This window comes from Rhinopithecus bieti, unplaced genomic scaffold, assembly GCF_001698545.2.
Source record: "Rhinopithecus bieti isolate Rb0 unplaced genomic scaffold, ASM169854v2 scaffold_33326, whole genome shotgun sequence".
Classification (NCBI taxonomy): Eukaryota; Metazoa; Chordata; class Mammalia; order Primates; family Cercopithecidae; genus Rhinopithecus; species Rhinopithecus bieti.
In genome coordinates this window covers 344,029-371,312 of record NW_016814921.1, presented here as the reverse complement: position 1 = coordinate 371,312, position 27,284 = coordinate 344,029, and the positions used below count along the sequence as shown (strand labels likewise).

The 27,284-nt window shown below is 36.7% G+C and overlaps 1 protein-coding gene across 6 annotated transcripts in view; it reads left to right on the top strand.

The window, feature by feature from the left end:
- Positions 1 to 27,284, top strand: part of TRPC3 (transient receptor potential cation channel subfamily C member 3) — a 79,958-nt gene that overhangs the window by 38,043 nt on the left and 14,631 nt on the right. For 2 of the 6 annotated variants that reach the window (XM_017852633.1, XM_017852629.1), the window contains 7 exons: positions 4,502 to 4,666; positions 7,342 to 7,558; positions 9,022 to 9,255; positions 12,168 to 12,432; positions 15,232 to 15,427; positions 16,689 to 16,898; positions 20,495 to 20,578. In XM_017852633.1, the coding sequence (XP_017708122.1) occupies positions 4,502 to 4,666; positions 7,342 to 7,558; positions 9,022 to 9,255; positions 12,168 to 12,432; positions 15,232 to 15,427; positions 16,689 to 16,898; positions 20,495 to 20,578 (1,371 nt within the window). Of the gene's footprint in view, positions 1 to 4,501; positions 4,667 to 7,341; positions 7,559 to 9,021; positions 9,256 to 12,167; positions 12,433 to 15,231; positions 15,428 to 16,688; positions 16,899 to 18,153; positions 18,202 to 20,494; positions 20,579 to 27,284 lie in introns of all 6 variants that reach the window. The other 4 variants (XM_017852631.1, XM_017852630.1, XM_017852628.1 and 1 more) reach the window with 3 other exon arrangements.

The following is a 27,284-nucleotide window of genomic DNA, read 5'->3' as shown; positions in this document are numbered from 1 at the left end:
GTTTTTATTTACAAGAATATTTTCCTTTAAATTGTATGAATTGTGGCTCTAACAGTATCATTAAAAACAAATCCAGAGTTCCTACCATGTTTTTACACAACAGTATTCCCATGGAGACAGTTCTTGTGAAGACTGATTTGATGCAAAACGGTGTAACATTAATTAATTTTTAAATTTAAAATTTGATTGTTTTCCCTAACCTGCCCTGATCAGTGGTTCAGTTTATAATCTATTAGTCATTTGGCAAGAAAAAAACATTTCATTTGTTCTCAATGCTGATTGTCCAGTTGAAAGATTGAGATTTTCTTGTGTCAAGCATTCTCTCTTTAAATCAGAAAACTCAAAATAAGGGTATTATTATTGTGATGACTTCAATTTGCTGGTCCACTGAAGTTAGAAAACAGCATACAAATGTTATCCAGTTGGGTGTAACTGGTGTAGTGACATAAGGAGATTTTTCAGGAGGTAAAACACTTTTCAGGTATAAAGGTCACTGCCCTATTTCGAAGTCATTGAGAAGACCAAAACTCATCTCCTAAAGGGATTAGCTTTTTTGCCTTCACTTGCTATTATTGTACTGACTTTACTTTCTTTTTTGAAATGCTCCTTGTGTACTCGCATTAGGATTTTAAATCATTGGAGGAAAATCTGTTTGTGTGGATTAAATGGAATCAACAGAATCCATGAAGTGATGTATAATTATCTCAAAAAAAAAAAAAAGAGTAGAATTAGTAGCATAGTAGATAGACCTGTCAAGCTGAATTTTAAAGTGTAACAGGCAAAATGCAAAGACCACAATTTTGGTTACTACTTAATGTAGAGTAAGGGTTTGCACTGTTTTACAGGTTACATCAAGTCAAAGATTGACCATCACATATATGCCATATGGAAAAGATTGAGTCCATCAAGTCTTTGATGCTGTGCAGTCTTTATAAATATGTAATTAATGCCATAAAGCACATCTTCAAATTTAAAAATTAGTCCAAGGACGAGGAGTAGGAAAGGGAGATATACTATAACATCAATATTTCTGTCCTCAAGAGTTTAAAACCTAAGAACGACCAGTGCCTTAGTCCACTTGTGTTGTTTTAATAGAATACCTGAGATGGAGAGACTTATACGAACACAACTTTCTTGTCTCATAGTTCTGGAGGCTGGGAAGTCCAAGATCAAGGCAACAGTGGGTTTGGTAGTCTGATGAGGGCTGCATCCTCTAGAGGGGAGGAACACTATATCCTCACATGGCAGAAGAGTAGAAGAGCCAGCTAGTTGAATGCTGCATGAAACCTTTTTTATAAGTGTCTTAATACCATTGACAAGGGAGCAGCCCTCATGGCCTAATCACCTCTTGAAGGCTCCACCTGTTAACTCTACCACATTGACAGCACCTGAATTTTGGAGGTGACACATTCAAATGATAGCTAACCAGAGACTCACAAAAGGGAAATTTGTCCATCAATTCCATATAGACACATGTCTACCTGTCTCCTAACTTCATGGGAATTTTGTTTCCTACAGAAACCCTTGGTCTAAAAACTGCATTGTTGATATCCTAAGTGGTAATCTGATTTGATGACATTATATGTTCCACCTGTAGTTTACCCTGAATGAACCATTACCTGTCCCAAGCTTAGCCTGGCTGCAGTCACCAGGGATGCCTTTTATTTATATCTGTCTAACTTCCCCCAAATGCAGATCCTTCAAATATCAAGATGATTGTACCAACATTCAAATTAAGACTATTTTAAATTCTGATTAGGCATCTTGACAAGCATATGAGTTGAAGTCTCAGTTATAATAGCTTATTTTGTGTCTATTCAAAGCTTACTGTGTACCCTAGAACAATGACCTCTTATCACTTAATTCAACTCTGATGCTTCCATTTTTATCTTCTTGTACCAATATACTTGCCCAATATACTGCCTGGATCTGGATCATACTGCCCCTGCCTGGATCGTAGGAGGGGCTTAAGACATTTTGATGAGTGAATAAATGAATGAATGAATGAAGGACATTTAGGGACTATACAGGGAGAGGTGAAGCAGGAAGGAAATGATCTAAATACAGTACAGGGGCAGAAGTGGAAGTTTGGAGAAGTTCTCAACAAGAATCCTAGGAAGTTGTCACATATACCCAGGAAGCCTTCAACTTTGATTATATTCATGAGTTCAAATAATGATTGCATTGGTCTGTGAAATGCTGTTTTCAAAATTACAACCTTGGAAAAGTGACAAAATCTTGGGTTTGGAGAGAAGATCTAATATACCCTTAGCAACTAGCAGCTATTGAAAATCAGGGCCTGGGATTTTGAAAACTGAATGGAAAGGAACTCGCATGATAAAATATGCTTCTTAGTTCAGGCTGCTGTAACTAAGTACCATAGGCTAGGTGGTTTATAAACAACAGAAATTTATTTCTCGGCCAGGCACAGTGGCTCATGCCTGTAATCCCAGCACTTTGAGAGGCTAAGGTGGGCGGATCACATGAGATTGAGAGTTCGAGACCAGCCTGACTGCCATGGAGAAACCCCGTCTCTACTAAAAATACAAAAAATTAGCCAGGCATGGTTGCACATGCCTGTAATCTCAGCTACTCGGGAGGCTGAGGTAGGAGAATTGCTTGAACCTGGGAGGCGGAGGTTGTGGTGAGACGAGATTGTGCAATTGCACTCCAGCACTGGGCAACAAGAGCGAAACTCCATCTCAAAAAAAAAAAAAAAAAAATTATTTCTTACAGTTCTGGAGGCTGGAAATCCAAAATCAGGATGCCAGCATGGTGAAGATCTGGTGAGGGCTCTCCTCTGAGTTGCAGACTGCTGACTTCTCATAGTATCCTCACATGGTGGAAAGAGAGCAAGCTCTCCCACCTCTTCCTATCAGGGCACCAATCCCACTCATGAAGGCTCCTCCCTCATGATCTAATTACCTCCCGAAAGCCTAGCTTTCTAACCCATCACACTGAGGCTTAGAATTTCAAGATTATAACTCAGTTAATTATTTCAAATCTAATGTTCGTAAATTTATTCTCACCACCTCTGTCCATGGGTCGTTGAGTTCCCGTGTATGGTGGTGCAGAGGCAGCCGCCAGTGCAACCATCAGTGGACTTCTCCACTGGTTGCACTCTAGGGGCAAAAGCAAGGATTTGGGGGAAATTGCATCTCCATCACCTGTTCTGGGAGATAAGACTTTCTTTTTTAATTAAAGTTGTTCATGGGAAACTATGCACCAGTCAGTGGAAATCTGTGCGTTTCCTTGTAGGTGGGCTTTGATAAAGAGCCAAATATGAATAACTCTAGGAATTGCCTGGAGTTACTAAGAATCATCAGGATCATTAACTATAACTTGATTAAAGAGGAACCTTTTGACAAGTAGGAACTGCAGCTACTCTCTTTGTTTCTTAGTTCCCAAAAACATTTCATGGGTGTTTCTTAACAGGTTCATTGTTACTGTTTATTCTATTTTTTAGAAGACAGTGACACCTTGATTTTTGTGTTACTAAGAACTCCTTTAAAAAATATGTTGTCACTCATAGTTGATTTTTTAATTCCTGAGCTTGGACAACGAGCATATGACCATTCATAAAAAGGCATATCTGGCTGCAAATGGGCAGATTTTGGCATAAGGACCTTTACATGGGTCTGACTACAAATACATTCTGCTTCTTGAATAATGACAGGGCTTTAAAGAAATCCCAGTCCCTCTAAATGATGCAGGCAGAAAACTTAAGAAAATCAAATGGGAAAAAAATCAAATGGCTGGGCTGAAATAAGTATACTTTGCTAATTTTTCCTGATTAGAATTTTATTTATTAAAGAACTGCTGAAGATAAATAGTCGTGATATTTTGACCTTTTGATAAAGGAAGCAATAAAAAAGAGGACAGGAGGGAAGTGACATTTGATGTCAGTTCCTGGAAGAAGTGCATGTGTAGACCCAGCATAATATTTGCAGGTTCATTTATTATTTTTCAGACCTTTTACAGATTTGCAGTAATAGTACATCATTACACAAAGGGTGCATCATGCATTTTTTTTTATATGTAGCATTTTAGGGGTTGCTCACGAAACTTCACACATTTCTCTTTTAGCTATAGTCTACAATAAACCAAGTAACTTTTTTTCTTTTCCATTTTGAACTGAATGCAAGTAAGCTGGCCAACCGCAAGATGGGACACATTTTTACAAAAGAAGCCAGATGTCACCCAGATTCCACAGAGAAATCTGTGAATCATGGAGGGTTTCTATCAAAAAGAACTATGATTAAGGACAACACCAATTTTATCCTCTCATTTCCATTCTAGTTCTTCTATTAGTTCTGAAATAATTTTGAAAAATGGAGGGAAAGCAAAGAAGAATATTACCAGAACCTTCCAGTACCAATATGCTAGAAAAATATGCTTTAATGTCTTTAGGATGCACGTGTATTTAATAGTTGAACTACTGACAATGGTATGGTAACTTACCTTTCTTTCCCCTTCTCAAACTCTCTCTCTCTCCCAACAGTTTGTGGCTCATCCCAACTGCCAGCAGCAGCTCTTGACAATCTGGTATGAGAACCTCTCAGGCCTAAGGGAGCAGACTATAGCGATCAAGTGTCTCGTTGTGCTGGTCGTGGCCCTGGGCCTTCCATTCTTGGCTATTGGCTACTGGATTGCACCTTGCAGCAGGGTACTCGCTTTCTACATCTATTTCCTCTGTGGTGGTGTACTGTGTCTCTTTGGGATAAAAAAAGAAAAAGCTTCATGCTTAAGACTCGTATCAGTTTTACCCTGAATGTTAATTGACTCAAGAACACAAATTCTCCTTTTTAATTACTGGATCAATTCAAATAAGGGATGAAAAAGGATTTGGTACCAGTGGGATAGATCACATTTGCAGGCATGAAGTACTTAGGCTCGTTTAAGATAAAATCCTCATGGTAGACAGAGAAGGAAAAGGTGCTTGAATGAAGTAGCACTTGTACTGATTTTATTGACGGCTTAATAAGTAGAGTGTCAGCTGGGTTGGCCTGTGAACAGACCGGGGAATGGAGAGCACTACAGCAGTAGTACCAAGAAGCAGTTACACTGGGAACTAGAAGGGCAACCCATTTGGACCTGTCAGAAGAAATCCAAGGTTGAGTGTGTGAAGCACAGTTGAGAACAGTGGTGGTATCCAAAGTCTTCAAGAAAATGCATGTCAGGTTCCGCTAGCCCTTTGTTAATTCAGACAGTTCTTAAAAATGTAGGATTTAGGTTCAGGGATTTTAGGTTTTTTTAGATTATTTGTTTTTGCTTGGATCATTTTGGTTAGTACCTTTATTCTCCTCTCAACTTTCCAATGTAAAATCAATTTAGTTGTGCCCAAGAGATCCCCTAGCAAGATGTGGAAAGGAATACTATTCATGCCAGTTATGGGCACTGCCAAAGAGAAGGAGCTGTGCTGAGATCCTTTAATCCTGTTTTTACATTCTGAAATTTGGTTTTGTTTAAATCAGAGGTAGTTTCAAGGCAAAATGAGTCAAGGGCACTTATAAGTGATCCTGGAAATCTGTCATCTCTCTGGCTCAGCAATCTCCCCCAGCAGAGTTCTGCTCTGCAAACACCATATACGTGTGAGAACATTCATCCATCTCACTTCATCATTGAGTTGCCTATGCACGTTAAGGCAGAACGTTTGTCATTTTGATCGTGTCTGATGACTCAGCCAAGTTCTTTTGTTGCATATCATGGAAAATTACTTTAAGATTCTTCAAATACATAAACACTAAAGATGAAAAACTATAAATAATATGAGAGGGTGTGCAATAAAACAAAAATCATATCTTACCCAAATAATTTTCCTTTCTGAAGGAAATGAATTGGAAAGTTCGGGTCTAGAAGTGTTTGTCTCTTAGGGGAACTTAATCAGTTAAAACATTCCATCAGGTTTGAAGTAACCATCTTGGAGTCCACTTCTTTTCTCCCTGCACTTTTACAAGTACAACTAACAGTATGGCATGCTCTGCAGAGAAGGGAAACATGGAAGTTGAGCCATTCCCAGAGCCCATGTTTAGAGCTGCCATATACCACCTATCTTATGACAAAAAGGCAACATAGCAAGAATTTTCCATGTATATCCCATTTTTGAGATTTGCATTCTGCTTTCTTTTCATGTTATTTAAAGTTCTAAGAGATTGACCTTTAGGAGAAACAGGCTTGGTAATTCCCAAGAAATTTCTATGTGCTATGGATAAGCTACCCCAAACGTGCCCTTTTTGCAGCTGTGTAACAAGGTGATGTGTAAATGTGTTGTTTATTTTTCTGTGTCTAACACGGAAAATGTGACTTTTGTGTGCGTTCATGTTCAATCCCAAAAATACCTGACATCTCTTTCATCATTTATTGACATCACATTAAGGTTCTAGACCTACAAAAACATTTGTTCGGAGTTACAGTCCTTTAAATGTGAACCTCAGTACTTTATAAGGTCACAGACGGGGTTAAAAAGCAGGGTCTGAGAGTATAGAAGAGAGAACATACTTGATAAATCTACCAAATGTACCTAATTCTTAGACTGTGGAGGCCCTTGGGACAGGAGGAATTGTTTTTCATTTTCACAGGAACATGGGACTTTTAAGGACATTATATCATAGGGGATTTTAAAGGAGTCACCTTAAAATAATTATAAACTGAACTTTGGAAGTCCTTTTGTACCATTTACATGATTATCCAACTCAGAGATTACTTTCAATTAAGGTAACCTACTTAGAGATTTTAATTATTGTGTATCTCCCTCTTCTTATTAAGGCAGTAACAGATGCAATATTCGTCTTAGTTCTAGTATTTTCTGTCTTTTTTTAATAGCATACCAGGTATAACTTGATTTTGGAATATTTAGAAATGAGAACTAAAATTTACTTCTGTAGTAGTAATTTTTTTAATCTTCAAAGGGTTTTTAATGTCTTATATGAGTCTATAAGAACCTCATAACATCTCAGTTACAAAGCAATAAAGAATTACACAGTGCAAAGTTGAAGTTTCTTTTTCTAGACCCTAAAAATCTGGACTTTGCATATTCTTTTGTGTAAAAATAAAAGCAAGAACCGGTATGGCCCTGTGATTTCCAGAAGCGCATCTGTGAATGCAGTCTACCATAAGGCAAATTGGACATTTAGAAACAATGAATTTTGAAGACTTATTAAATTATTTTGGAGGAAGCATCCCCTAAAAAAAGAATATTTTCATAATGTAGAGCTTTTGGAAACAGAAGCAGAATTTTGAGTCTTCTCCTTTCATCTATTTTTTGTTTAATCCTATATTGTAATCTCCACAAGTGAAAGCCAGATTTTCTGAAGCAAACTTTTCCTCTTTGTTTTGTTATAGCTGGGGAAAATTCTGCGAAGCCCTTTTATGAAGTTTGTAGCACACGCAGCTTCTTTCATCATCTTCCTGGGCCTGCTTGTGTTCAATGCCTCAGACAGGTTCGAAGGCATCACCACGCTGCCCAATATCACAGTTATTGACTATCCCAAACAGATCTTCAGGGTGAAAACCACCCAGTTTACATGGACTGAAATGCTAATTATGGTCTGGGTTCTTGGTAAGCCTTTTATTTATTCTACCAAAAAGTAATTATAGAAATAATTGCCATTTTCTATTGAAAAAAATGTTATTATATCTTATATGGTGATAATATCACTGTTGCAAGATAAGCTAAATAGCAAAATAATCAAATAATTCTCAGCTAGGTAATGCTAAAAGGTGTCCCTTAACACTAAATAAAATTTTTTATGTGTAACACGACCCTCATTACAAATATACCATGTTTCAGAAATCTAATTTCAATTATTGAACAAGATGTAAGTTTTAAAATGTGACTCGTTGTGATCAATTATTTAATTGAAATACTTGTGAAATAACCCAATGACTATCAACTGATGACAAATACTTTTTGTTGTTTAGTTCCAGAGATTTTAGGAGAGTTTTCGTTTTCAGAATGTTTGTTATTAGGTTGGGTGCAAAAGTAACTGTGGCTTTTACTATTTTAAAATGACAAAACTTCAATTACTTTTGTGCCAACCTATTTCATCTTACAATAACCCATTTTGAATAGCTGTGTTAAAGTAAGAATTTGAAGTAATGTGAGGAAAAGAATTTGTTGTGCTCTCTGCTAAGAAATGGAGATTGGAACCAGGTTGTTTATTTCTGATTAATCCGAAGTCATTTTTGTATCTATTTTATCCAGTATGAGTCTTGATGTCTTCTCATTTTCTGAGTTAGTAGGTTAGTTCTTCCTCCCTCCTGTGGCCTCAGCCTAGGTCAAGTAATTATTTTATACATTTTCTTTTAAGCCATTAACTTTTTTTAAATTCTACAATATTTTCCCTTTATGTAGTCAGGACAATTTGTTAAGTTGTTAAGTTGTACTATTTTGTCCTCTTGTCCCAGAATGGCATTTTCTGCTTTCAGTTTCTTCAGAATGTCCTAGGGCCTCTCACTTAAGGGTTTTGTCTTTTTGAAATAATGTCGCTCACTTTTTAGCATGACATGGAAATGAGAAGAGGGGATAAGAGTGTGATATGAGTATTATTGGTAAACCGTTCTTCTTGTTAAAAATCTTGGGGACTTATTTCTCCAATAATCACTACGGTTTGATAACTAACCATTGTGATTATATAGAACATATTTTCTTCCCCAAAAGTCTTATAGGACAACTTGAAGAACCTTCCTTGCTTATTTTCTTTCCTTCTTTCTTCTCCTCACCCCGCTCCACATGTACCTCCTCTACATGAATAGAGACATTTCTGGTGCCACATGTAGACTGCTTCTCCAAATTCTAGTGTTGTGGGGTGAATTATTTTCTTAGCAGGAGCTTCTTCCATTTAACTCTGCACAGGGCCTCAGTGACCATATAGTTAGTCAGTCAATGCTTTGTGAGGCCTAGTACTGTGCTTGATGTGTAGGGTATTTTAGAGATACCTGTGGCCTGATGGTGGACATGGTAATGGCTTCTCGGTCTAGCCTGTAAAATCTGACCTGCACCTTCTGTATTTGTTGTGACAGGAATGATGTGGTCTGAGTGTAAAGAGCTCTGGCTGGAAGGACCTAGGGAATACATTTTGCAGTTGTGGAACGTGCTGGACTTTGGGATGCTCTCCATCTTCATTGCTGCTTTCACAGCCAGATTCCTAGCTTTCCTTCAGGCAACAAAGGCACAACAGTATGTGGACAGTTATGTCCAAGAGAGCGACCTCAGTGAAGTGACACTCCCACCAGAGATACAGTATTTCACTTATGGTAAGTGATTGGCTTCAGGGTCTCCTTATGTTTCAGGAAAGGTATTGGAACCACATTTTGGAAGGAAATGCCAATTAGAGTATGTTTAGTATAAGAGGTTTATTGGGCCGGGCGCGGTGGCTCAAGCCTGTAATCCCAGCACTTTGGGAGGCCGAGACGGGCGGATCACGAGGTCAGGCGATCGAGACCATCCTGGCTAACACGGTGAAACCCCGTCTCTACTAAAATACAAAAAAAAAACTAGCCGGGCGAGGTGGCGGGCGCCTGTAGTCCCAGCTACTCGGGAGGCTGAGGCAGGAGAATGGCGTAAAGCCGGGAGGCGGAGCTTGCAGTGAGCTGAGATCTGGCCACTGCACTCCAGCCTGGGCGACAGAGCGAGACTCCACCTCAAAAAAAAAAAAAAAAAAAAAAGAGGTATATTGAATATTTATGGACAGTGGAGAAAGCATGAACTTTGGAACCTACAAAACTGGATTCATTTCAAGGCTCTGACCCCCTTTACTGTGTAAACTTAAAGTTTAAGTCAACTTGCTTCACTGTGCCTCAGTTTTCATAGCTATAAAAAGACAATGTTACAAGGTGGAAGAAAATTACCTTTAAGCCTATAAAATAATTACTATTGGGAGACTGTCTTAATTAGGGAAAAAATAGTTTGATAAACTGCTTGATGTGAAAGATAAGTCCCTGAGAGCAGGAGATAGATAATAAAAGTTGCCAAACTGCTCTGCAGGCAAAGTGAACAGTAATTCAACAGAGGCAGGAAGTAGGTTCTAAAGTGACCATGAGAATGTAAGCTCTGGAGAACCAGCAGAAATGTTGGGGGAGGATGTTGTCCTGCTCACATGTCATGGAATGGGGTTCATGTCAAATATCTCTATATTGTGAAGAGCAGTGAGACCTCAGCTGACACCCAGTGTGAAAGAACATTGATGCCTTCCTTGCCCCGTACAAACCAATGGTAAGTAATGTTAGCTTCCCTTCTCTTGAGGCCAAATTGAGGAGCCACAGTTAGCAAATTTGTATATAGTTGTAAAATCTGAAATCTGGAAAAGACTTTAGAAAGTGCTGTCTAAACTTCATCTTATAGGTAGGGGAACTCAGGCACAGAGTTTAACTGTGATCTGGTTGTGAAGAATAATTTTTTTGGGTGTAATTAGGGCACATTGTGATGAGTACAAGTAGCATGTAAACGTTATTGAAGGCTGGACTTCCGCTCCAAAATGTAAGATATAATTAAGCACCTCTGTTATTCTCAGCAAGCAAAAATTTTTATATACTAAGGAGACTTGTTCAAATGAGCAAATGATCACCATTTGTAATTAAAGAATTAATTTTAGATTGCATTTTATATATCTTGACTATTTCATAACCTATTTATTCATGTATATTTAGTGGCTGTTGTCTGGAAGGGATGGATTCAGGCTTCCCTATCTTCTATATGTATTGTTTTGATCAAGTTTTTAACCTTTCTAAGTCTGGTTTCTGCATCTCTAAAAGAGGATAATAATATCAAATCCATAGGATCATCGAAAGCAGTATTTGACACATATTAAATAGTCAAGAAATGTTAGTTTTTTTAACTTTTATTTTATATTCAGAGGGTACATGTGCAGGTTTGTTACCTGAGTATATTGCATGATTCTGAGGTTTGGGGCTAGGAATGGCCTCATTACCCGGGTACTGAGCATATACCTAATAGATGTTTTTCAACCCTTTCCTCCACCCTCTAGTAGTTTCCAGTTTCATTGCTGCTATGTTTATGTCCATGAATACCCACTGTTTAGCTTCCACTTACAAGTGAAAACCTGCAGTATTTGGTTTTCTATTCCTGCGTTAATTCACTTAGGATAATGGCCTCCAGCTGCATTCATGTTGCTGCAAAGGACATGATTTTTATTCTTTTTTGTAGCTGCATAGTATTCCATGGAGTATATGTACCACATTTTCTTTATCCAATCCACTGTTGATGAGCACCTAGGTTGATTCCGTATCTTAGCTATTGTGAATAGTGTTGCAATGAAGATGCAAGTGCGTGTGTCTTTTGGTAAAACAATATGTTTTATTTTGGATATATACCCACTAATGGAATTGCTGGGTTGAATGGTAGTTCTGTTTTAAGTTCTTTGAGAAATCTTCAAAGTGCTTTCCACAGTGGCTGAACTGATCAATAAATGTTAAGTTTTGTTGTTATTGCAGATGTCTGCAATACATCCATTCTTTTGGGAGTGACTCGGTTTGCACAAAATTAACCACATAATATTTCATTGACCTGACAGGTCTGCTGCAGACTTAATAAGTGACCTTGAAAGGGTTTTTAGGGGTCCTCATTCTGAATCTGTATCCAAAATTCTTTTACTTCAGTGGCATTTTACGTTTTTCAGGGACAAGTTATATTGCTGAGATATATTGTCAGCACCATTGTGATTCAGTGACGTTCTCACTCCTCGAAATATTTTATTTGCATAAACTGCTGGATGAACTAATTTTCCCACAAAATATGGAAAAGAAGTTACACTCCAGCTGTGCCTATAGGATGACAAAATAACTGGTCAGTAAATTTAATAACTGAAGGGACAAATCAGTCAAGTCAGTTGTTTTGTCACCCTGGAAACAGTCTGTGTCTAAGGAAGTGTTTTAACCTCTTCATGCTTTGTATTTTATTCTGTTTCTGCTCAATGTGAAGTCAGCTTAGTATCTTTATAATAGTGTACCCTCTATCAAAAGTAATATAGAGTTTATGTTTCTGGTTGAAGATGAAAATAATCCCTGGACAGTTAATTAAATCTAGAGTAGTTTCAACTGAGATGGTAACCACCTACCTACAAGATAGATCCTATTTAAGGTATTTGCTTTGCATAGTTGACAATGAATAGAAAGCTCCATTTTTAATCTCTTTCTCTCTTTTTTTCTAGCTAGAGATAAATGGCTCCCTTCTGACCCTCAGATTATATCTGAAGGCCTTTATGCCATAGCTGTTGTGCTCAGCTTCTCTCGGATTGCGTACATCCTCCCTGCAAATGAGAGCTTTGGCCCCCTGCAGATCTCTCTTGGAAGGACTGTAAAGGACATATTCAAGTTCATGGTCCTCTTTATTATGGTGTTCTTTGCCTTTATGATTGGCATGTTCATACTTTATTCTTACTACCTTGGGGCTAAAGTAAATGCTGCTTTTACCACGTAAGTAAAACATCTTTTATAAAGGAAAGAGAAATTCTAACCAATTTACAGAAAGCATAGGAAAATTTCTCTGACTGTAATAAAGATGTTTTTAAGCACAGAAAATAATCCATCAAAAACAGTTAGTGCTTGTGTGTGATTACATTGCTCTGAAGGCTCATCTCTGAGCTTAGTGAGAGTTTGACCACAGAATGGGTCAGAATTTGGAAAAACCCTAGACAAAACTGGCTATATTAAGAAAACAGGATAACAGATTTATAATACTGGGTGTCTCTTGCATTATGTATAACATTAAAATTAGTTTCATCATTTTATAGCCAGCACTCTTCTTTCAAAACAGAAGCATCAGCTTTTATTTTAATATATTCATTGATCAGTACAGGGAGTCGAGTAAGAGGAAATTATAGCTAAACATTTTATAGCCCACTATCATAGTAATACCAGTTTCTTCCTTTGGCCATGCTGGTTTCTGCACTGGAGACTCACCTCTTCCATGAAGTCTTCCTTGATCAAGTTTCCTTAGTCATTTTCCCTTTAAGTTCCTTCAGCATGAAGACAACCAGATTGTGAGATCTGTTCTCACCCAGTGGTGTTTGGTTGTCATGGACATAGGGCCCCTGTTGTGTACTGCAGTTCTTCCAGGTGGGGAGGTCATAAACCCTCCCTGCACTCCCTTTTTTCCCAATAATGCCACTACTGGAAACAAACTATACACTCAGTAAGTACTCTATAGACCACAGTAGAATATCAAGCCCTTGTAGACATCTCAATTGTTCTAAAATGAATGTTTTAATAGTTAATATAGAACAGGTTTTGGAGGTGAAAGAGATTTGAAACTCGCTTTATTGTAATGAAGAAAAAAACCTGTTTTGAACCCAGCAGGGAAATGACAAAGAGATCTTGCACACAATGTGACCCCTGCCCCCATTTTCCTTTTAACTCTATGGTAACTCATTTTATACATTCTATTTTCTTCACTGTTTTGTCTAGGGATGTGACCATACAATGTAATAGAAAGGACACAGGCTGAAAATCATGCAGACCTGGATTTGAATGCAATCTCTGCTGTTTTCTAGCTGTGACTTTTGTTTAAGTTCCTGAACATTTCTCAGTGTCAGTTTCCTTATTTTTAAAATAAGCACAATAAAGTTTAAATAAGGTCGTTTTGACAATTATGTAAGGTGAGTTATATAAAGCCTCTTGCCCACAGTAGGAGCTCAGAACTGCCAGTGTCCTTTCCTTTTTTACTATCCCCCTCTTCCCACACATGCACTCTATATAGATTTGAAGAGAAGCTAGGGGCAGCAAGGTTTGCAAAGGAGCAAGAGGAAGGTGCAGGAGAATTTTGTGATACAGTCAAATAAATGGCAGGAAGAAAAAGGTTATAGTTTTTCTTACTCTCCTGTCAGCATCTATGCCATAACATCACACAGCCAAATGTTTCGTAATAGAGAGTAACTGTACAGGAATAGAGTTCTATTCAACCCTCCATCCTCAGGGTGTAGCAAAATTTCTAGAACATAATAGATGCTCTGTTAATATTTGTTTTATGAGTGAATGAATAAACCAGTACTAAAACCTACAAATCTATAAAATTCATTGTTATTTAGGATGTGTTATAACAAACTTAAAACGTACTTTTTCACAAATCTTTCTCTGAGACAGAAAAAGACTTACTTTTGAAGGTGTAATGGAATTTTATGTGTGTAAATCTTTAATTTAATTATTATTAATTTAGTTCACTAGTGATTACAATTTGGTTCTGTAACAAAACCACCCAAATACATGTTGCCAAATATCATTTAATTAAGGGACAAAAGTAGGTAATTAATCTGGTGAGGGTCTAAGTGCTAATTGTTGTGGTGGAAGAATCAGGAAGTACATTATGTAAATTAAGGGAAAAGAACAGGAGTCTTTCATTCTGTTGCCTCCTCTTCATTTCCAGTTAAGTATTTCTAGGTAGGTAATATATTCCTGTGATAAAAAATTTAAATAGAGAGGCGTCTACAGGGAAATGCCTGTCCTTCTCCCTACCCTTGGCACAGTCTCTTACTTCTCCTTAGTTCCCAGAGGCAATGGTTTCTTTTGAATATTTTCAGAGCTATTTTGTATATAAAAAAGAATATAAGTATTTGTATGCCCTTCTTTTTTATTTAAATGATAGAATATTTCACACTTGCTATATCTTATTTTTTCATTTAGTATATCTTTGATATAATTTTATATAAACACACAAAGCTCGATCTGTCTCATTTTCCCACAGTGGCTGCATAGCATTCCATCATATGGATATACCAGAATTATTTAGCCTGTCCCCTATTTATGGATATTTAGATTACTTTCATTCTTCCCTACTGCAAATGATGCTGCAAGGAATATGTTTTTACATACTTTTAAAATTGGTTATATAATTTTAATCCCAACCCTGTTCTACTACAGAAAACCTGATTTAAATTTCTAAATCACTTACAAAATCAAACAGCAAATTCCCCTTTTTGTAGGAGAAAGGAATGGTTATTGTGACTTGACTTCAGCTTTCTCCTGTGGAGTTCAGAGAATTTTCACTTGATGATAACTTCAGAAAAGCTAGACAGTGGCACCATTTAATCACCAGTTCCTGAAAACCCGAGAGAATAATTTTTCTATGAAATGTCATAACAAAGTAGTTATACTCTTGGAGTATATTATGGTGGCATTTTACGTCTGTACAGTAATTAGACCCTAACTTGTTTTTTACTTTTCACTCTTAGATATTGAAAACTGTTAACTTACTTACTTTTTACCTTATTTTTTCAACAGTGTAGAAGAAAGTTTCAAGACTTTATTTTGGTCAATATTTGGGTTGTCTGAAGTGACTTCTGTTGTGCTCAAATACGATCACAAATTCATAGAAAATATTGGATATGTTCTTTATGGAATATACAACGTAACTATGGTGGTCGTTTTACTCAACATGCTAATTGCTATGATTAATAGCTCATATCAAGAAATTGAGGTAAATCTGTTTTCTATCCATAGTGTCTATCCTTGTCATCCTATTCTGATAGTATACATCTGCTTCTGTATCCTATGGCTGAGCTCCAGCTCATATAACAAAGAGGCTTATATCCACACAGAGCCTGGGCCTTTCCCTGTGTTTTCTACCTGGATAGATAGCTATCCACATTCTGGTGTCTTCTAGGTGCACAGCAGGGTTCCCCATGAATTTATTGCTGCTCTGCCTTCTCTCAGAGTATATTTCAGAAGTTTTGAAATAAGTGGCTAGAAGAAGTATTGGCCCTAAGGAAATTACTCTCTTTTCAATTAGTGAGCCCACCATTCTACCTGGTAGAATGACCAGATGTTTGGCAAACACTAATGGTGTTCTTTATCCAGTCAAAAGTTTGAGTATTCTAGAAGTCTCTTAATTCTTGGTTTTGGATTGAGCTGGGTTTGGTACCTCTCTTCACTGTTGTATCTATGTTTTCTCATGCCCTTCACTTCAGTGTTCAGTATCTTTTTAGTGCTTTGTGGTTTGTTAACTCCACCAAATCTCTATGTATGTTTTAGCAACTCATAATATATAGTGTCCTCAAAATAGAAGTTTTGGTCCTAATGGCCTTCTAGGCTGTGTGAACTGAGAGAGGCAGCTTCCTCCTAGTACGAACCCCCTTCCCTTCATTTCTCCTATCAGTTAGGGTGGTTATCTCCATCACCGTGGGCAGCACAGAGAATGAAAGGAAATGTAAGACAGGATCAGGCTACTCAGGGGCTTATGTGACATTTGGGGACATACGGTAAACACAGAAATGCCAAAAAGCAATTCATCTGAGAATCATTTTTTCCCCTTGCCCTTGAAATATAATATGCTGTGTCTACAACCTGGCTTGGATAGGTATAGGTGAGGAAGGAGGATGGGAAATAGGCAACTGATGTCAAACATGCAGAATTGACTGGGTGGGGGACAGAGGGAGGAATTAATCTTTTTATCCTTCCTTGGCACTCTATTTTCTTGTCTTTTTTGCCTTGTTTTTGGATGGTAGACAGGAAGTTCTGGTTAAATTTCAGTGGGTACAGGTAGAGGCATATGAAAGAGAATGAGAATCTTTTATTTGAAAAATAAGAATATTATGTAGGTCTATAGAATATATGTAGATAAATGTGTATAAGTTACCTATGTCAAAAACATAACTTAGATTCATTGTAAAAACCTATTAGCATCAGTTACTAGAATATTTAGCTTTTAAAATTAGTTTTTTTTCTATTTTGTGACACAGGATGACAGCGATGTAGAATGGAAGTTTGCTCGTTCAAAACTTTGGTTATCCTATTTTGATGATGGAAAAACATTACCTCCACCCTTCAGTCTAGTTCCTAGTCCAAAATCGTTTGTTTATTTCATCATGCGAATCATTAACTTCCCCAAATGCAGAAGGAGAAGGCTTCAGAAGGATATAGAAATGGGAATGGGTAACTCAAAGTCCAGGGTAGGTATTGAAAACTTACCAAGACCTTAAAATAAATGTTCTGTCTCTTTTTTTTCTTGTCTTTTGTTGTTTGTTCAATAATTTTTATGTGTGAACTTAGAAGATGTTAAAAGTAACTGTCTAGTCCACAGTCTTTCACAGACTAATACTAAATATTTTCATGATGTTTCAAGAAGTCACTGAGTCAAGGCCCTGTTTTGATCAGAACATCATATAAACTACCAGATTGTAAACAAACAAAAAAGACTTTAACTTGTTAAAAGTAACCAGAAAAGTTACTGTTAGAAAACACTTTGTTTTTGTGTGTTCCGTGCTTCTCAACTGTTATTCTGAAGTTACATAGTTTAAACTTCCAGCCTTCCTCTTGGTGTATGTATAGTTCACCACCACCATATTCTCCTTTTTTGTAGAAACTTTCTATTTGGCTAAATAATCTTTTTTCCATTAGTGCCATAAAATAGATACAGGCCCAAGAGCATCCTCAAATAATCATAAGTACTCATTTTATAAATAAGCAAGAAACCCTTGAGTTATCCCAGTTGAGTCATAGTTTAATTTTAACAAAGAAGATAATTTTCATGATGGTACTTTGTTATCATGAACTAACTTTCAGAGATAGAATTGGTATAGATAGAAGGATGTGAGTGAACCTAAATAATAGGGAATGAGGCAGACAGGAACAAATGTATGAAGTATAACTTTTTCGAAAATTGTGAAAATGGTCTGTAGCTATAACATCCTAAAAGCCCACAAGATATCAATGTTATCTCCATAAAGCATATGCCTTCCTGAGCGAAGGTAGATATTTTTTCTCAGTTGAAACTGGGAGAAAAAGTTAAGATTAGTGCAATTTAATTTATTGCTTTTTAAAATTGTTGTGAGTCTTCAAGAATTGTATTCTTTAAGAAAGTGACCTTTTAAATCTTTTTTTGTTTGACCTGGATATGGGCTCTTAAGGCTATTGGGTTACAAGTCAGCAATTGGTTGTGACAGCCCATAATTTAAAATAATACCTCATGTATTCAGTGAGAAGCAGTATAACACAAAGAAGAGAGCTTCGGCATTAGACCTGGATTTGAATTGTGGCACTTGTGGCTTATTAGCAAGGAACATGGATAAATCACTTCACAACTCTGAGCCTTAATTGTCCACCAATTGTAGACAATTGTCTAACTCTGTAGAATTGTTGTGAGGATTATATGAGATCTACAAAGTTCCAGCCTCAACAAATATCAGTGCCCTTCCTCATTCACAGTTTACAAAGTGCTTTGCTGTACATTTGAACCTCATGCAACGCTGTGAGGTAGGTATTATCATTATTCCCATTTTATAGATAAGACAATTGAAGCTATTCAGATAACTTGCTTATGTGAGGTCACATAAACTGACCAGTGTGGGGTAGGTGCAGAATTCAAGTATTTTAGCATCAGATGCCTAGCTCTCTCTGCGGCACCCGGATGCCTCATGCTCAGCACCTGAGTCCACCCTTGGTTACCGGCCCACTTCCTCTCAGCAAGCTGTACCTTCAGCTGTGAGGTAACTGGTCTCTTAAAGGAGTCGGGCTCTAGTTGTCACCCTGGGCAGCTCCTGCTGCTACTGAAATTGACTTTGCTTTGAGGGACCTTTGTTTTTCTGGGGATTTATTAACTGAAGCTTTATTGCAAAAAAGAAGTCTCTCAAGTGTGGGAGCTCACAACCCTTGCACTTCACAGAACACACCTTGAATTTTCTTTCTGTAGGCAACAGGTCTCACTGACTTCATTCCTGATATTATCATAATGTAGAAGGGGAAATACTAAATGTCAGGCTGAGAGGAGCACACACAGTAGGCTTGTGGCTACCTAGACCCCTGTAAAGAAAGCATAGCCTGTTCACAGGAACGGGAAGGAAGCGTTGCATTTAGGTTGTCCTCTCCTGCCTGTATCGTACCATTGACAGGAAAGAATAGCCTTTCTCAGAGAAGATTCTGGAAATAGAAAGTTGGACACTGATCTCTCAGGAGGCTTGCTCCTCAACTTTCCACTCTTCCCATATCTGGTTAAAAACTGCCACAATACAGTGTTCCTCCTCTGGAACTAAGACATCTAGGCCAGCAGAACGTGATGTTGCAGGAACAGGAAACAAAAATTTTGCTAGTGGATCACTAGGGGTGATGGTGAGTGGTGCCACTTCCACTTCCACCCCTTGATTCCCGGACCCATGAATCCTGGCTATGGGAGAAATAGTACCACATATTGGACACTGATTCAGAGCATACACAGCCTTCTGGAGAACTCTGCCCCAGCCCTGCAAAATATTGTCACCTAGTTGGTTTTGTAATTGTGACTTCAAAAGGCCATTTCATCGTTGTATCAATCCAGCCACTTCAGGATGATGGGGAACATGGTAATATCAGTGGAATTCCATGAGCATGAGCCCACTGCTGTACTTCTTTAGCAATAAAGTGAGTGCTTTGGTCAGAGAAAAAAAAAAAAAAAAAAACTGCCAAAATAAATAAATAAATTTTTGATTTTATTTTTTAAATTTTGCATACAGATGTTTGCATCTCTTTAATATTACTCATATTCATAGATACTCTTCATGTATTAAATGTAGCAGAAATTTGGAGAAATTATATTTTTCTATTTCTCTTTTTTAGAAGAGAGGGGAAGGAGCCTCAAGAAATCTTTCCGGCAAACCTAGACAGCTAACCTCAGTCAGCAATCAGATACTGGCCTCCAGTGGCTGATTGGAGAATTAACTGTTAGCTAAGGTTTTCGCCAGGCACAATTGTAAGAGAACAAAGGAAGGTCCTTTCCTAGCAGCACTACTTCCTTCTCTCTTAGCATCCTACACCTTCCTGAGTTAAATGGTGGGAAGTTAGGTGGTGAGGTGAATCATCTCTTTGGCTAGAGGGCCACGTCTTTGAATCACACCTTACAGTGGCAGAGCTTGTCCACAGATAAGAGGACCTGCTGATATACGTGCAGAGTAGGTAGTACCTGTGGGTTCCTCTTGTTTCCTGTTCCTACCCACTCAAAAGCTAAACCTTAAAAAGAAAAAGAAAGAAAAGAAAAGGAAACCAAAATTCTTTAGCCCAATTCTCTCCAAAATTGTGAACCTGACTCAGTATAAGGCCAAGATACTTTGGAAGATGGGTTATTTTGGCTAATATTTTAGGGCTGCAAAATACCAAATGGTGCCATCTGAACGTGCAATGTGTTTCTATTCAAGTCTAGGAGAGGAACTTAGACTCAGGAACAGATGAAACTTCTATGGAACTTGGCCTTCTAGATGCCTTGAGTACATTTTGATAAAGTATGCAAGGTCCCCAGGAAAAATTATGTTTCTTATGAGCCAATTTTTAACATATAATTTCAATTAAATAGTTCTATTACAGTAGTACATCGTGCCAACATTTTGATAAAAGTGAGCATATTGCTCACAGTAATTTTAACCTTTGGGAATATATTACATCACTTACAAAGCTCAACTTCCACAAAATGTTTCTTGGGAATGTTGACTCCAGAAATGTTAGCAAGGAGAATAAATGGATTATATTTTTTATTCCAAATGAATGTATTCTAATTTACTAGGTTAATTGTATTTTTTCCTAGTTAAACCTCTTCACTCAGTCTAACTCAAGAGTTTTTGAATCACACAGTTTTAACAGCATTCTCAATCAGCCAACACGTTATCAGGTAAGCATTCATTAGACGTATCTCTTGATCTGTATGTGATTCCATGTATGTCTGCGTGTGTGTTTGTGTGTGTGTCATGAGTTGAATTATATTCTTGAGATATGCCATGAGGATAGCTCAGAACAAAGAAAATTATTCAACACCTGTAAACTTTTCTTAAAAAATTAAAAATAAAAGAAAATAGTATGTTAGTTGGAGGAGACTTTAGAAATCAGAGTCCAAGTCCTTCATTGTTTTTAACTAAGAGTTCCTCTCACAATATTGAAAGCAAAGTGTTGCTACAATTACCAAATAATGTATAACTTAAACTGGAGAAAGCAGTAGAAGACAGAGTATGTTAGAATGAATAATTCTCCCACAGCAGGAAAACTTGGTTTTCTCTCTGTTTTCTTTCAGGTGATCCATTTTTTAAATGGATTGTTTGGCTATACTGTTTCATGAGTACTACTTTAAAATATCTTCTGCATTTTGATACTGGATGTGACATTTGAACAGTATTCTCCAACTCAGGGGAAGTTATAGCCCTTTGTTTTTCATCTAGTTGATCATTTCGATCATGAAGTCTTTGACTTTCTGATGTGTATAAGTTCACAAAAGTGAAGATCAAGGAATTTATAATATATTGGTGATGTCAATTACTGCATATTGTTCTATTCCTTATCCAATTTTTTTAGAAGCAGGAAACCACAAAATAGCTCAGCACACTGATTGTCAGTCTTTTTTTTTTTTTAAGAAAATTTTGTAAATTTTACATATTTGTTTATTTTGTGTTATTGATTTTGTCTAACTTTATTTTTAATTGATAAATAATTTTACATATTCATTGTCTACATAGTGATATTTTGATACATATATAGGGATCAGATCAGGGTAATTAGCATATCTGTCATCTCAGACATCTATCATTTCTTTGTGTTGGTAACATTCAATATCCTTCTAGCTATATGAAACTGTATGATATTAAAATATCATTGTTAACTATGGTCATGCTATAATAGTGTAGAACAGTAGTCCCCAACCTTTTTGGCACCAGGGACCGGTTTTGTGGAAGACAGTTTTTTCACGGATGGGGTGGGGTGATGGTTTCAGGATGAAAGTGTTCCACCTCAGATCATCAGGCATTAGATTCTCATAAGGAGTGTGCAACCTAGATCCCTCACATATGCAGTTCACAATAGGGTTCACAATAATAGAAGAATCTGATGCCGCTGCTGATCTGACAGGAAGTGGAGCTCAGGCGGTAATGCTTGCTTGCCAGCCTCTCACCTCCTGCTGTGCAACCTGGTTCCCGACAGGCCACGGACAGGTGCCAGTCCTTCGCCTGGGGGTTGGGGATTCCTGGTGTAGAACACTAGAACTTATTCCTCCTATCTAGTGGTAATTTTGTTTCCTTTAACAAATCTCTCCATATCCCCCCCACCCCTACCTTTCCCAGTCTCTAGTATCCTCTGTCCTACATTTTACCTCTATGAGATCAACTTTTGTTTTAGCTTCCGCAAATGAGATAGAACATGCGGTGCTTAACTTTATGTTCCTGGCTATTTCACTTAACATAATGTCCTCCAGTTCTATCCATGTTGCTGCAAATGATGGAATTTCAATCTTTTTTATAGATTCTATTGTGTATATATACTACATTTTTTATACATTCATCTATTAGACACCTAGGTTAATTTCATATTTTGAATATTGTGAATAGTGCTGCGATAAAACATGTGGGTGCCGTTGTCTCTTTGATATGATGATTTCTTTTCCTTTAGATAAATTCCCAGGAGTGGACTTGCTGGATCATACGGTAGCTCTCTTTGTAGTTTTTGGAAAATCCTCCATACTGTTCTACATAGTGGTTGTACTAGTTTACATTCCCACCAATAACATTAGAGTTCTCTTTCTCTGCGTTCTTGCCAGCATTTTTTTTTTTTTTCTTTTTTGTCTTTTTGAATGTAGCCATTCTAACTGGAGTGAGATGATACCTCATTGTGGTTTGGTTAGTGATGTTGAACATTTTTTCATCTATTGTTGACCATTTGTATGTATTTTTTTGAGAAATGTCTGTTCAGATTATTTGCCCATTTTTAATTGGAATTTTTTATTTTATTTTTATTTTTTTTGCTGTTGAGGTTATTGAGTTCCTTGTATATTCTGGATATTAATCCCCTATTGGATGAGCAATTTGCAAATATTTTCTCCCGTTTCGTAGGTTGTCTTTTCACTGTTGTTGTTTCCTTTGTTGTGCAGAAGTCTTTGGTTTGGTATGATCCCATATGTTTATTTTTGCTTTTGTTACTTGTGCTTTTGAGGTCTTGTTCATAAAGTATTTTCCCAGACCAATGTCCTGAAGCATTTCTCCTATATTTTTTTCTACTAGTTTTATCATTTCAGGTCTTACATTTAGGTCTTTGATCTATTTTGCACTGATTTTTATACAAGGTGAGAAGTGGGAGTCTAGTCTCATTCTTCTGCATATGGATATCAAGTTTTCCCAGCATCCATTACTAAAGAGACTGTCCTTTTCCCAATGAGTGTTTTTGGTGTCTTTGTAAAAACTCAGTTGGTTCTAGATACATGGATAATTTCTGAGTTCTTAATTCTGTTCCATAGGTTTATGTGTCTGTTTTTTTTTTTTTGCCAGTACCATGTGGTTTTGGTTTCTACAGCCTGGTAATATATTTTAAGGTCTGATTGTGTGATACTTTCAGTTTTTTTCTTTTTGTTCAGGATTGCTTTGGCTGTTTGGGGACTTTTGTGATTCCCTACAAATTTTAGGATATTTTTCCTATTTCTGTGAATAATGTCATTGGTATTTTGATAGGAGTTGCATTGAATCTGTAGATTGCTTTGAGCACTATTGTCATTTTAACAGTAGTAATTCTTCCGATCCATGAGCATGGGGTACATTTCCCTTTGTTTGTATCCTCTTCAGTTCTTTCATCAGTGTTTTGTAGTTTTCCTTGAAGAGGTCTTTCATCTCCTTGGTTAATGTATTCCTGGGTATTGTAAATGGCATTGCCTTTTTTATTTTCTTTTCCAAATAGTTTGTTGTTCGTGTATAGAAATGCGACTGATTTTTGTATGTTAATTTTGTATTCTGCAACTTTACTGAATTTGTTTATTAGTTCTAAAAGTTATTTGGTAGAGTCTATAGGTTTTTCAATGTATAAGATCATGTTGTCTGCAGACAGGGACAATTTGATTTCCTTCTTTCCAATTTGGATACTCTTTCTTTCTTTCTCTTGCCTAATTGTTCTGGCCAGAACGTCCAGTACTATGTTGAATAAAAGTGGTGATAGTGGGCATCCTTTTCTTGTTACAGTTCAAAAAAAGCTTCCAGCTTTTCCCAGTTCAGTAAGATGTTAGCTGTGGGTTTGTTATGTGCCTTTATTACATTGAGATGTTTTCTTTCTATACCTAATTTATTAAGATTTTTTTATCATTAAGGAATACTGAATTTTATGAAAAGCTTTTATCATCTGTTGAGATAATCATACGGTTTTTATCCTTCATTCTGTTGATGTGATGTATGATGTTTATTGGTTTTTGTATGCTGAAACATCCTTGCATTCCTGGGATAAATCCCACTTGACTTATCAAGTGGGATTTTGATGTGATTTTGGATTTGATTTATTAGTATTTTATTGAGGATTTTTACATCTATGTTCATCAAGGATATTGGCCTATAGTTTTATTGAGTGCTTATTTTGGTATTGGGGTTATACTGGTCTCATAAAGTGAGTTAAGAAGAATTCCTTCTGCTTTAATTTTTCTGAATAGTTTGAGAATAATTGGTATTAATTCTTCTTTAAAGGTTCAGTGGAATTCAGCAGTGAAACCATTTGGTCCTGGACTTTATTTTATTATTATTTTTTTTGGAAGATGTTTTATGCACTCATTTAATCTTGTTACCTGTTTTTGGTCTGTTTAGATTTTCTATTTCTTCTTGGTTCAATCTTGGTAGACTGAATGTGTCCATGATTTTATCTATTTTCCCAGGTTTTCTAATTTATTGGCATATGGTTATTCATAGTAGTCTCTAGTGATCTTTCATATTTTTTTTTTTTTTTTTTTTTTTTTGAGACGGAGTCTCGCTCTGTCGCCCAGGCTGGAGTGCAGTGACCGGATCTCAGCTCACTGCAAGCTCCGCCTCCCGGGTCCACGCCATTCTCCTGCCTCAGCCTCCCGAGTAGCTGGGACTACAGGCGCCGCCATCTCGCCCGGCTAATTTTTTGTATTTTTTAAGTGGAGACGGGGTTTCACTGTGTTAGCCAGGATGGTCTCGACCTCCTGACCTTGTGATCCGCCCGCCTCGGCCTCCCAAAGTGCTGGGATTACAGGCTTGAGCCACCGCGCCCGGCCGATCTTTCATATTTCTGTGCTATCCATTGTGATGTCTCCTTTTTCATTTTCTGATTTTATTTATTTGAGCCTTATCTCTCTGTTTTTAAGTTACTCTAGCTAATGGTTTGTCAATTTTGTTTATCTTTTAAAAAAAAAACTTTGTTTTGTTGATTTTTTGTATTTAGTCTCAATTTTGTTTATTTCTGCTCTAATCTTTATTATTTCTTCTACCAATTTGGGGTTTGATTTGTTCATGCTTTTCTTTCATGTTTTTTCAAGCATTTTTTATGCTTTTTTCCCCCTTTATGTGCTTCATTAGATTGCTTATTTGAAATCTTTCTAGTTTTTTCATGTATGTTGGCATTTATTGCTATAAACTTGGCGCTTACTCCTGTTTTTGCTGTGTTGCATGAGTGTTGGTTGTATTTCTATTTTCACTCATTTCAAGGAATATTAAAATTTCATTCTTAATTTTTTCTTTGACCCATTGGTCATTCAGGAATATGTTGTTTAATTTTCATGTATTTGCATAGTTTCAAGTGTGCCTTTTGTTATGATGTCTAATTTTATTCCATTGTAGTCAGTTAAAATACTTGATATAATTTTGACTTTATTAAGTTCCTGAGACTTGTTTTATGTCCTAACATGTGGTCAATCCTAGAGAATGTACCACGTGCTGATTAAAAGAATGTATGTTTTGGGGTTGGGTCTGGTAGCTCACACCTGTAATCATAACACTTTGGGAGGCCAAGGCAGAGGGATTGCTTAAGCTCAGAAGTTTGAGACCAGCGCAAGCAGCATGGTGAGACCCCACCTCTACAAAAGTGAAAAAAATTAGCCAGGCATAGTGGCACATGCCTGTAATCCTAGACACTTGGGAAGCTGAGGTAGGAGGATCTCTTGAGCCCAGGAAGTTGAGGCTGCAGTGAGCCATGATTGCACAACTGCACTCCAGCCTAGGGGACAGTGTGAGACACTGTTTCAAAAAAGAAAATAAAAAAAAAAAGTGTACTTCCAGCTGTTGGATAAAATGTTCCATAAATGTATTTTTGGTCCATTGGTCTTGGTGTAGTTTAAATCTGATGGGTTTTTTGTTGATTTTCTGTCTAAATGATCTGTCTAATGCTGAGAGTGAGGTTGAAGTCCCCAACTATTATTATATTAGGATGTATTTCTCCCTTTAGACTTAATAATATTTGCTTTATTTATCTGAGTGCTCTGGTATTGGGTGCATATATAGTTACAACTGGTATATTCTCTTGCTGAGCCAATCCCCTTATTATTATATAATGCCTTTCTTTGTCTCTTTTTAAAGTTTTACTTTTAATAGTTACAGTGTATTCCATCATATGGTTATACTTATTTAATCATTCTTTTATTGATGGAAATAGAGGATATTGCTAATATTTAGCTATTACAAGCAATACTATAGTAAGTCATTTTGTATATATAACATCTCAATCATGAACAAAAACATGGAATTGTCTGGTTAAAATATATTTGAATTTTAATTTTTTAGCTATTATACTGATGGAGCTTGTACTAACTTACATTCTTACAATAAATATGTGAGAGCACCTATTTCCTCCTTAATTTACAAACACTGTGTTACCAAAGGTTTTTATCTTCACCAGATAGGTTAAAATGTGCTGCTTTGCATTTCTTTATCATGAATGAGTTTTACCTTCTTTTTTATGTTTAATGTCATATATACTTATGACTCCATATATATTTGCTTTTCTTGATGGGCTTTTTGTTATCAATAAAGAGGAATTCTTCATATTTTAACAATATCAGCCTTTGTGTTATGACCTAGGAATGTTTTACCAGTTTGTGTCTTTTAGTATTTAAAGTATTTTTTTCCATCCACAACTTGTTTTATTTTTGTGTAGTCAACTTTACAAATTGTTGATGGCATCAGGTTTTGTGTCCTACTTGGAAAGATTTTCCCCCATAGGAGATTATTTAATATTTTTAACTCATATTTCTTTAGTTCTTTCACTTCTTTGGACTCTGAAAATATTTGGCTCATATAGAATATATTTTCATTTAACCTGTAGGATGGGAATCCAAATATGTTGTCTTTCCAGATTATTATACAGCTGGGTGTGTTGAATAATCTATCTTTTCTATTGATTTGAAATACCACTTTAATAATTTACTAAATTCCTGTATGAATCTATTTCTAGGCTTTACATTCTGTTCCACTGATCTGTCTATTCATGCTGTAGAACCCACATTAACATAATTGTTATAGTTTAAGAAAAAAATCAAACAAACAAAACACACATACATGTGCATGCTTGCACATGTGTACATATGCATGTGCGCACACATACACATCCTTCAGGGTTTTTTTTTTTTTTTTTTT